Source organism: Carassius carassius, chromosome 25, assembly GCF_963082965.1.
Source record: "Carassius carassius chromosome 25, fCarCar2.1, whole genome shotgun sequence".
NCBI classification, from domain to species: domain Eukaryota; kingdom Metazoa; phylum Chordata; class Actinopteri; order Cypriniformes; family Cyprinidae; genus Carassius; species Carassius carassius.
Window position 1 is genome coordinate 17,923,001 of NC_081779.1, and position 12,078 is coordinate 17,935,078.

Sequence of the window (12,078 nt, forward strand, 5' to 3'; positions counted from 1 at the left end):
TAGGTCCTTAATTTTCATCAATTCTACATGCAGGAATTCTTATGTGCTAAACTCTGTTTGTCTTTTTTTTTAATCCTCTCTCTACATTAGATGTTGATGTGCCGTTGCCAGATGAGAAATCTGTTATCACGTATGTCTCCTCCATCTACGATGCTTTCCCCAAGATCCCAGAGGGTGGAGAAGGCATTGCAGCTAATGTATGTTACAGTGCACTCACTCCCTTCAAGCCGTACCTTCTTTCTGTAGTGTACTCAATGTAATTTGTCTTTCATTTTTTTTCCTCGTCTTCTCTCATGTGGTTTGTTATTCAGGAGGTTGACCAGCGATGGACTGAATACCAATCTGGCTTCTCTTCTCTGCTGCAGTGGACCAGACAACATACAGCCCTCATGACCAACAGGAGCTTCCCCCACAATCCTGTGGAACTCAAGGTAAGAAACGTGAGGGAAGGAGAAGCTGAGAGAAGAGAACTGGTTTTTATGAAGAAGGGATGGGTTTCAGTTAGGGTCAGCAACAAATTAATACTTTTATTTGGTAAGGAAACATTAATCTGATCAAAGAAAGAGGTGTCTTACAAGGCTGCATTTTCACTCAATCAGACTTTGTGACTGAAACAAACCTGTGATGCTTTAAGTTGCTAATCACCATTTGATGTGACCTTACTTGGCTCTTTACCAAAAGTATTGTCTTCCCCAGGCACTTTACAATGAATATGTCCACTTCAAAGAAACCGAGATCCCTGCAAAAGAAAGAAAGAAGAGCCACATTGAGCACCTTTACAAGCTTCTGGAGGTGAGAAGATAAAAGAAAATGACTGAGAAAGATTGAGGCTGACTTTGATTCTGCAGTTTAATTCAGGCGACACTGTTCACAAGAGTCACAGTGGAGCTGCACATTAACAGATTCAGGCTAATGTAGAGCGCAACGCTGCCATGTGGGAGAGGTGGAAGACTGACAGTATAAAGGGAACCTCACATGCACAAACTCAAAAAAACGCTAGGAGAGCTTCTTTTCATGTTAAAATGATTGATGTTTGTGGATGTTGTTTAGGCGTGGATAGAGTTTGGGCGCATTAAGCTGCCTCAAGGGCTACACCCTAATGATCTGGAGGAGGAATGGGGAAAACTGATCCTGGAGATGTTGGAGAGAGAGAAAGCACTGAGGCCTGCTGTGGAGAGGTTAGTGAGTCCACGTCTAGAAGAGACGATTGCAGCATTTCGAATTGTAGCTGTGTTGAAAGGATAATTTTTTTTTGAGGAAGTGTCATTTGTATGGAACTTTGAATCTTAGGTTGGAGATACTCCTACAGAAGGCCAATAAGATCCAGAACATGGCTCTAGATTGTGAGGAGAAACTCACATTGGCGAAGAACACTTTGCAGGCTGTAAGTACGGGAGTATCTCTCTGTGGGAATTGTCTTATAAGCTCCGTTCCAATTGCAATTACCTAGGCAATCTGAATAACTCTGGAAACTCAAACAGAGTTTGATGTTAACTGCTAAGCTAGATAGCACACTAATATTGAATAAAATAAAAATAGATTAATATTACCATGAAGGATGCAGGCAGTGCTGCCTCAGAATAATCCCTAAAGTATGTATGTTATAGAAAAACCATGTTATGTTAGAAACACCACCACATGCCTTAAAATCCAATCTCCGTAAACAGCTCACTTTGATTTGGAACATATTGAAAGGGCCTCTTAGTTTGTTGCTTGGATATTCATCATTCAGAAATGTTCTGTGCTTCATAATCTTCATCTGTCTTTCCTAAGGACATGTCTCAGCTAGAGAGTGGGCGGCCCATTCGGTGTGAGAATGAATTGGGGATGTATCTGCAGGACTGTGAGGCTTTAGTCAGACAGCTTCACCTTGACCTGCAGGCCCTCAGAGATGAGAAGTACTACCAAGTGGAGCAGCTGGCATTCAAGTAAGAAGGAGAGAAAAGAAAATAGAAAAATGTGTGTGAAAAGTGAAAAAATTTAGAGGCTAGAATGGCTACGATTTCATTCTTGTTGACAGTTGCTTCAAATTAATTTGAGAGTTTTCTGTTTTGGTTCTTATGAAATATATGACTTATTATGTTGCAAACGGTTATGCTGCTTTATATTTTCTGGAGGAACCACAATACATGTTTTTCAGAATTAATGTTTTCATTTATGATCCTGAGGTCATTTCTCTTTTGTAGGGTGTCATGTCTGCAGGAGGAGCTGGTCTCTTTGCGCCTGCAGTGTGCCAGTGTGTACAGGAAGGGTCATTTCGCCACAGGGGGTCTGCTGGGAGAGCACGCGGGTCAGAAGGGTTCTTCAGGGCGTCTGGCTACACATGGAGCACAAACGCTTCTGGGAGCAGTGGGAGCTGTAGCATCCCTGCTCAGACGGCCGATGACTCGTTCAGACCTGGTAGCCATGTCTTCCTCTGAGGATGAAGGCAGTCTGCGCTTCATCTACGAGGTGTTGGGGTGGGTGGATGAGACGCAGGACCTGCTGGAGCGAGCTGAGTGGGGTTCTGATCTACCCTCTGTAGATCAGCACCTGCAAGACCATCACATCATTCACACGGCAGTGGAAGATCTTCTGAATAGCCTCAAAGAGGCTCGAAACTATGAGGTACATGAACTATGAGGTCTTGGTATCATATTATCTTTTACAAAAATTGAGATGTAGTCTCATAGTCAGGGATCCTGTACCATTCTGTTCATTAAGGGAGTGCGTTTGACCACCAAAGCGCGGTTCGTTTGACTAGTGTGAGTGCTCCGTACCGTGCCCGGGCGCGGCTCGATTGGCCGGCCCTGGCCCGCTTGGAAGAGGTGGGCCAGAGCACGGTTCAGTTGGACTCGGGCGCGGTTCGCATGCAGTGTGAGCGCTAACCGTGCTGGAGCACGGAACAGGACGCGTGGCGTCACGGTTTTGCGACGCTCCAAAAGCTCAGCTGGTACCTTACAAACCTCCTCATACGAGCAGCACAATTACGTGAAAATTTTCGCGCCACTAAGGCGACACATCTGTTTAACAACAGGCTGTGAGAGGGCTGTGGACCACCGTGGACCAAACGACACAAAATTATCCACAAAGAAAACAGAGCGATGGACTCCATTGTGTTCAGAGAGCGCCGCTCTTCCTGTTTATCCCGAAACCATCGCGCACCATAATGACATAAGCGTGCTCCAGCACGAATGCTGAAACCCTCCTATGTGAGTGCAGGCCAGAGGGGGAGTGGGGAGGGGGGACAATCGTACTCGGGCCCGGTTCATGGCAACCGTGCCTAGTGTGAGTACACCCTAAGTGTCTTGTGCAGATTCCATACAAACTGGAATGAACTTGAAAAAATGGCAAGCTCCAATCATATTTCCTGACTGCAATGCAACAATATTTGTGATTGTGTGTGACTGTGAAAAATATTAGGTGCACCGGTGCAAGTGACCTGATTAAAGCTAATGAATGCTTATATACAGGGTCCAAAATTGGCCAAGTGCCAAATGCAAGTAAAAATCGAAAGTTTTGACTCTGCTTGTAAAAAAGTGTTGGTCACTTTACTTTTACTTTTGGAGATGCACTGTTTCAGTTTAAAACTTGCTGTGTGTACATCCAAACTGTCAATTCTGAACTGGTGTAAATAGACTGCTAGAGCTAGTGTAATAAACACTGCACACTTTTTCATAAGCAGTAATATATTTCCTCATGTTCTCTCTCCCCCAGTCAAGGGTCTCGCCTAATTTAAGTAGCAGTTACTCTGAGACTCTATCCAAGCTGGAGAACCAGTATTGCAAACTGCTGGTGAGTTTTTCTGCTTGAGCATTGATAAGCAGGCATATGTGATTGTATTTGAGTTCATTATACACTGTATTATGGTTATTACTGTTCTCCAATCTCATCAGGGTGTGACCGAGTGTGTCCTTACAAAAGCAGAATACTGAATGCTTGAGTGTGACGTGCATAAGAGTGCTGTAAAACACCTGCTCTTGATAATATATCCACACCCACACACATCTCCTTAATTTAACCAATTCAATTCTCCATGAAAACATACAGTTTTTCAAAAGATCTGTGAAGCCAATTCGCCAAGGGTTAGGCCTGGGACGGTATTGAATTTTTCTTACCGCGGTTGAAAAGCAATAAATTCCCGCGGTATTGCGGTAAACCGCAACCCGCAAACACCCCAACCCCCGCCCCCCCCCCCCCTCGTGATAGATGTACTTTCACTTTCGCACACACACGGGAGGCAAACGAATATAAGGAACAGGTTTATTTCACTTTTTTTTTTACATTTAGAACATGAACATTTAGAACAGAAATGGAATGATGTCTGAAATAAAAATTCTGCAAAACGAAATAATAGGCGAGGTTACCCTAGCCTTCATATTTGTTGGGGGCGATATCAGATCTGATCGCAATTCACAGCAGAGATCTTAAGATAGAGCATCATAAAGACAAACAAACACATTTTTATTTATCGTATTGATCAGTAATAGATATTGATTTGCATGTTTATTTTCCATATTTTTACCTTCAGATTAGGCTACAGTCGTCGTCATCAAACAATCACTTAAACTATAACGACTTTTGCGCACACAGAGGCTAAGGCGATTGAGCATAAGGAACACATTTATTTAACATTTATTATTTCACATTTAGAATAAGAACATTTAGAACAGAAATTATGTCTGAAAAAAAAGTGCTGGCAAAACGGAACATACGCTATGGTTTACATCCCAGCCTTCATATTTTTTGCTAGAAAAACTAGCATGTTCACTTTGTCAGGTTTAAGGGAGGCCCTGAAAGACGTAACGACGTTACCTGCAGCACTGAACACACGTTCTGAGGGAATGCTTGTAGCGCAAATGGTCATATATTTTCGGGCTACTTTGGCAAGCAGAGGGAATCGGACACTATTGTCCCGCCACCAGACAAGAGGGTCTGCGTGGGAATCCAGGGCTTCCTCCTGCAAATACCTTCTAATCTCTGTGTCTACACGAATTCTCTTGGGGGTCGGAGTAGATGTTTTTTCTTTTTTTTCCCCAAGTAAGTCAGCCAGATTCGGTTTTTTGGGAGGGTTGGGTGCACTTGCTCCCTTTCCATCACCGTCATCACGCTGCTCTTCGGGGACATTCATCATCTCCTCCATGAGCTCATCCTTCACCTCGTCAGAAATGTCAATGCCCTTATACCTAGGGTCGACAAACGCGGTTTTTGCCAATAGCTGTTGAGTTGAGGGTGCACTGTATTTTTCCATCAAAACGGCAGACATTTTTTCTTTCAGATTGCGCGTCAATTGGGTGTCCTCCTCAGCGGGGAGCAGCAGATCCTCGGTGACTAGCTGCAGCACCGGTTTCAAAGAGGATGCAGTCACTGCTCGCTCAGAAGACAGTGCATCCGTGAAATCGGCAACATTTTTCAGGGCTGCATTCACCGATTCCATGACCTCCATGTCCTGCTACGTCGGAATTAGGTGTTGTGTGCGCCGGTCATCCAAAACCCTCCGAATGGCAGGGCCTTGTTCAAGAATGCGCGCAATCATTTTTTGCTTTGTTCCCCACCTGGTGGGGCAATCCTGTGAACAAATTAAACACATTTAGGATAGACTTTGCTTTAACATTATTTAAATTTACATATTTTTTATATTACTTATATTATATAATATATGAATTATATTTAATATGATTTATATTTTATATTACATATTTGTACATGTTTAGCTATATTAATATTTATATAGATATTACGTGTGCGCTTTTTTGTCTCAGTGGTTAATGAAGGCTATTTAACGAAGGCATATAGAGTAATATAAATATGTAGACATATAGGCTAAATTAATATAAATATTTAAAAATCTATAATATATATAAATATTATTTATATTATATATTTTTACATATTTATATTTATTTAGCCTATATCTCGTGTGCGCTTTGGTCTCAGTGTGGTTCAAGGCTATAATTTAACGAATGCTATTTAATTTAACAAAGTGTTGCTGCTAACAATATTGTGGTTGTTTTTTACTTATAAATAAGATAAATATAAATAATATTTATAAATAAGATAAATATAAATATTTATAAGTAAAAAAAAAAACAATGGCTGTATTGTGAGCAGCGACACTTTGTTAAATTAAATAGCATTCGTTAAATTATAGCCTTGTACCACACTGAGACCAAAGTTCACATGAGATCTAGGCCAAGTTAATATAAATATGTAAAAATATATAATATAAATAATATTTATACATATTATAGATTTTTACATATTTATATTAATTTATAGGCCTATGTCTCGTGTGCGCTTTGGTCTCAGTGTGGTACAAGGCTATAATTTAACGAATGCTATTTAATTTAACAAAGTGTCACACACTGCCGTCATTGTAAGCCTGGATATCTTTTTCGATGGCCCTTTAATGAAAATGGAATTTTAGAATCACATACTTAAATGTTTAATTGCCTACAATAATTATTTATTGATTATATTGAATTAAATCTCGCAGGCCTAGCCTATTTGTAGTTAATCTTTCCAAAAACAGAGTTGGAAGAGAGTTCAAACTTACCAGTACTAAGGAGTGCTGAGGCAGGCCCAGCTCAGTTTGTTCTTTCTGAAGCCGTTGTTTCTTTTGCCAGCTATGGGAGAAAGCGTTCACAAGCGTTCGACACAAACCCATGGCCCGGGCAGTGCGTTCTTTTTCTGCATTCATGGAGTTAGTGACGGCTAAATGGAGGTTGTGGCCGAAGCATGGTAGCCATCCCCATCCAAGTTTTCTCACCGCAGCCACAATGTTTGCTCCGTTATCACTAGTGACACAAGCTCTTCTCATCCAGAGACCATTCTTCAAGAGCCGATCGCAGAGCCTCGGAGAGGTTATCACTAGTGTGACTTTCTGGCATAAAGGATGTCTCCAAACACCTTGACTTCAGCTCCCAGTTGGTGTTCAGGTAATGAATTGTCACGCTCATATAGGGCATCATATTAACGCTTGACCACATATCTGTTGTGATAGAAAAATGGTCAGCGTCCTTTAACTCGCGTGCCAAACTGTCCTTCATTTTCATATACTTCTCTGGTACTGCCTTTTTTGAAAAGTATTTTCTGTCAGGGGGGACATATTGTTTGTCGAAGGCCTGTAGCATCGCCTTAAAGGCTGGCTTCTCGACTAAGTTAAATGGCAACTTTTCCTCCATTAGGAGACGAGTCACACTATCCGTCAGGGTTCGCCACTGATGGCTGTCGCGTTGGTACTTAGTCCCTTTAGCAAACGAGTCTGCGATGCACAGCTGTCGTCCCTGGCCTGAGGTTGTGGGCCGATCTTCAGACGAAGCACTTGTGGTGCTCTCAAGGGCAGCAAATGTTGCCGGATGATGGATTCGAAGATGCGTCCTCAGGTTGGACGTATTTGAACGTGATACCGGAATCTTTTTGTAGCAAATTCTACAAATGGGCTCATTAAAATTGCCTGGAAGTCCTTTTTCATCAGGTTCAAAGCCAAAATGTGCCCATATTGGCGACGTGACATTTGGCTTTGCCACCAAGTTAGCCCTCTCTGCCATGTTTCGATGGAATAGTAGCTTAAATGCTCAATTGTCGGCTGCGCAACCACGTGAGAGAATTGTGTTAAGCAGAATAAGCACGTGCAATTAAAAACTGAGGTCCTGCTTTTTTGGCTTTCTCATGAGTCATCCGCCTGTATTTTATGCTTTAGTAAAATTAAATGAAATTCAATATATAGGCTACAAGACATTACACAGGTACTCTAGGCCTAATAGTCAATACAAATGGAATGCTATTAGCCTATTAGAGGTGCATAGATACATTTTTAATCTAGATTAATCTCACTGTAATCTTGGAATTAATCTAGATTAAAATGGCTCATTTGACTTCTGCCGAAGGTATTCAGATGTGCAGGCCAAGGTTTTTTTTTTTTTTTGTGCGGTGATGACGGTTACAGGTTTAGACCCGCGGTAGGCGTCACGTGACCGCGGTATTGCGGTAATGCGGTAACCGTCCCAGGCCTACCAAGGGTCCTTGTTTACCACGGGAAAAGCATCAGACTGAGCGGTTGGCCGCGTGATATGGCCAATGTTATGAATGTTGTTTTGTGTTGTCACAGGAACATTCGTCATGGCGACTGCGTTGCCTAGAGAGCCTTCGAACTTTTGTGTCCCACTGCACTGAGGAGCTGATCTGGCTCAATGAGAGGGAGGAGGAGGAGCTGGCCTTCGACTGGAGCGACAGCAACACCAACATGGCTGCCAAAAGAGAGCAATATTCTGTAAGACTAAATCTATAGAAAGATTCTGTAGTCATCATACTTGGTTCTATGCATTGATTGTTGTTGTTGATTGGATTTTGGAATGGACTGGATGAATCTTTCACAATAAGAGCGATAAAATGCATGATTGGTGATTTTTCCTTTTATGCTGACTTTTATGTAGTTGCAGTTGCTCATTACATTGTTCTGGATTTGAGCAGTATCTCAAATTCTCCTTACTCTCTTGTAGGACACGAGGTCAGAGCTGGAGGAAAAACAGGAAGTGATGCACTCTCTCCAGGAGACAGCTGACCACCTGTGTCAAGAGAACCACCCAGCCAAACAAACAGTAGAGGTGAGCTTCACTCACTGACCTCAATACACATGGTTTAATATCAGATTTGGAACTCTGTCATGACCTGTTGTCCTCTGATCACAGGCCTACAGTGCTGCCCTGCAGACACAGTGGCAGTGGATCAAAGAGCTCTGCATATGTGTGGAGCAGCATCTCAAGAACAACACTACCTACTTCCAGGTAATGAGTCAAGAGTCTGTTTTCAATAGAATATCATTCAGAATTACATTGTTAACTTGGGGTTTTAATGTCATGTTTTTGTTTTATAGTTTATGAGTGATGCACGGGACTGTGAAAGCTATCTACGTCAGTTACAAGACACCATTAAGAGACAGTACACCTGTGATAAAAACAGCAGACTAGGGAGATTGGAAGACCTGCTGCAGGACTCCATGGTGGGTCTTCCCTCTTACTTAAAAAAAAAACCTGTTGATTTATACATATTTTATGAGCTGAGCATAGGAGATTGTACTCATTTGAGGATTGTGAATATTTGAGCACAATGAGTGCACAGGAGGTGGTGAGTGTCCTCACATACAGTATGACAGATGGCAGTATGAGAGAGGAATTGCACTAGAGCAGGCAGAGCGATGGGCATATCCTCTTTGGCCATACGGAAGAGAGACCCAGTCTGGAGAGATCAGTAAGGACATGAATGCATTAAAAATTAGATAGAATCTGGTATGGATTATGTTCTCAATAAAAATGTTTTTTAACATTTTGTTCTCAATAAAAATGTAAACATTTTTTATGAAAATTAATGAGTAAATATAACCCTGGCCATTAGGTGGTTCCTAGTGATCCACTAATACTGACTATTATTCACACAGCTGCATTGATGTTAGACATAAACCATTTTTCTAGCTCTCACTGTGGGGGATTTCATTTACGTATTTGACAGAAAAAAACAAAACCGCACATTTGGTTTAATAAGTAACAATTGATATGCCTCAAATAAGGTTGTGACATGTTTGTCATTATTTCACCCTCGTCGTTGCTCTGAAAATCCTCCGTGGTTTTGATGAACTCCATCCCCATGCTGATATGCAGTCAAATTTATCATCACTTAATTTTTTGCAGCAAACATAATGTTATTAGCTCTTTCTGTCGGCCTCTGCTTCCCAAAGTCAGAACTAATGAAAACCTCATGAGCTTTTCATGGATGTGTCAAACCATATACTCTTGCTAAGAAAATAATAACCCAGGGAAGAATATCAGTGATGGTCTTTCATTTCCTTAAAGCCATTTTGAAAGTCACTAATCTATTTTAGTGAGAAAAAATGAATATTTATTATAATGAAAGCACATATACATTCAGTTAATTTGAATGGAAAAACAAGCAATGGAAGAAATTCCAATTATGGGGACCTTGCAGAGACTGAATGAGTTTAAAAATGTATTGAATTAAGTTTATTGTTCAGACACCTTTGGTTACAGAATAAATAAATTTGAACCTCTAACATCAAATTACTCTGTAGTTTTTATTTTTGTTAACTGTTTGATTGACTTATATATTTTCTTTTTCAGGAGGAGAAAGAACAATTGATTGAATACCGCAGTACAGTGGCCAGCCTTGTAGGCCGAGCCAAGTCTGTAGTCCAGCTCCGTCCACGCAGTGCAGATAGTAACCTGGGCACCACCGCACCCGTTCGTGCCATCTGTGACTACCGACAAATAGAGGTATAACATGCTCCAGATATCTCACCATCACATCCTATTTGCTTAGCTTTACCTTCCCACATCTCGACCCTGCATTGATCTGTATGCTCTTAAGAACTGAGCTAAGATCACATTTGGAAAATTAACTCGATCCTAATTTAGTTTTTCTGAGCTTTGCATTTGTAGCCTATTCCTACCCCACCTGAAAAAAAAAAGTCAAGTATAGTATAAAATGAAAGTATAAAAGGGGTAAAGGTGCCATTGACCAAAATATATCCAAAATATCTGTCCTATGCTCATTTAGCTGTTAGCAAAGAATTCTGAGAAAGTGGAGGTGAGACACATTATGAGTGATGAACAGACCTAATCTACCAATCTGAATCTATGATGCTCTTCATTCACACATCACATACTCTGTCAGTGATGAAATGAGATGCTGTCATTTATTGAATATTCATCTGTATTCCGAATACAAATGCTCATTGACTCTCCCAGCTATGGCCCTGTTTCTTTTCCTGATCATATTGTCTCGGTCAGACGAGAACTGCTAAATACCCAAAAGTAATCTCTTTCTCCCTCCTTTACCCTGTCCCACCCCCCTTTTCTCTGCCCTCCCTCAATTTTCCTCCTTTTCCTTTTTTCCTCAATTTAACCCCGTCTTTCTCTCTCTGTTTTCTTCCTTCTCCCTTCCTCTTTATGTGTGTCTGCGGGGCTGGGCAAGGCCAACTTTCAGGTACTATTTCCGACCGCTCTACTCCTCTGACCTTTGCCCTCTGGCCTGGCCCTGTACACAAGAGACCCCTGCTTTATCTCAGGCGTCCTGTACATTGAAAGAGCGCCATATATATTAAGAATTTGTTTTTTTTTTCTCCCAGCCCAATAAATCTTCTATTTTCCATTGTGGGAGCATGTTGCATGTTGACTTGCTATGCCATTTTAATGATATTGTATTTATCAGTCACAAGCACGTGGTTTCCCTTTGTTAGTTAAAATTACATACCAATACGCAACATATTGTGAAACATAATGTTCTCTGTGTGCAAGGGTGAGAGTTGAGGTGGGACACTAGAAAGTGCCCTCACATGTTTTATTTACTTGCTTTTCATTTTATGTTGCCCTGAGGGTTATTAAAGCCTATAGCTTACATGTTAGCCTGGGCAAAGTTAGGCTGAAAAGGCAAATACAGTCTCACATCAAACTGCATAAGAGGAGTACTTAGGATTTTATTTTTTATTTTTTTTTGCCAGGTCAGTTGAAAAGATATGTTAGTGAAGTAAGGCATTATTCCACAAAATTCACATTTCATGTAATTCAGTTCATATGAAGGCCATTAGCATTAACATTTTATTCCTCATCCTTTGGTTAATATTTTGAATCCCTTCACATTTTTATCAACACTGACCATCAGTTCTGCTTTTTTGCTCAGTTTTTCAAATCCTTTACCCATTATGTTTTTTTCCATCCCTTTTTCTGTCCCTTCCTTTTCTTTTTCTGTCTTCATCTTTCTCTCTTTCTCAGATCACGATCACCAAAGGAGAGGAGTGTGTACTGGAGGATAACTCTCAGAGGACTAAGTGGAAGGTCATCAGTCCTACTGGAAATGAGGCCATGGTGCCATCTGTGTGTTTCACCATTCCGGCCCCTAATCAGGAAGCCATCGACACTGCCAGCAGGTACAGCACACAGATCCTTACAGGTTCCTTATAAACATTGTTAATCAGGATCTCACACACATTCAGGAATATGTTTTCTGTAATGTGGCATATTTTTGAGTGAAACAATGTATGGCATAGAAATAACCAATAAGAAGCCACCCAGAATGCCCTAAGAATGA

General features: G+C 41.2%; 1 protein-coding gene across 18 annotated transcripts in view; it reads left to right on the forward strand.

Moving 5' to 3' along the window:
* The window catches only part of macf1a (microtubule actin crosslinking factor 1a), a 165,749-nt gene that overhangs the window by 72,883 nt on the left and 80,788 nt on the right, over positions 1-12,078 (forward strand). For all 18 annotated transcript variants that reach the window (XM_059509717.1, XM_059509726.1, XM_059509724.1 and 15 more), the window contains 14 exons: positions 91-197; positions 312-431; positions 697-792; positions 1,051-1,178; positions 1,291-1,384; positions 1,774-1,928; positions 2,187-2,607; positions 3,697-3,774; positions 8,090-8,251; positions 8,481-8,585; positions 8,670-8,765; positions 8,855-8,980; positions 10,113-10,265; positions 11,763-11,917. In XM_059509717.1, the coding sequence (XP_059365700.1) occupies positions 91-197; positions 312-431; positions 697-792; positions 1,051-1,178; positions 1,291-1,384; positions 1,774-1,928; positions 2,187-2,607; positions 3,697-3,774; positions 8,090-8,251; positions 8,481-8,585; positions 8,670-8,765; positions 8,855-8,980; positions 10,113-10,265; positions 11,763-11,917 (1,996 nt within the window). The remainder of the gene's footprint in view (positions 1-90; positions 198-311; positions 432-696; positions 793-1,050; positions 1,179-1,290; positions 1,385-1,773; positions 1,929-2,186; positions 2,608-3,696; positions 3,775-8,089; positions 8,252-8,480; positions 8,586-8,669; positions 8,766-8,854; positions 8,981-10,112; positions 10,266-11,762; positions 11,918-12,078) is intronic.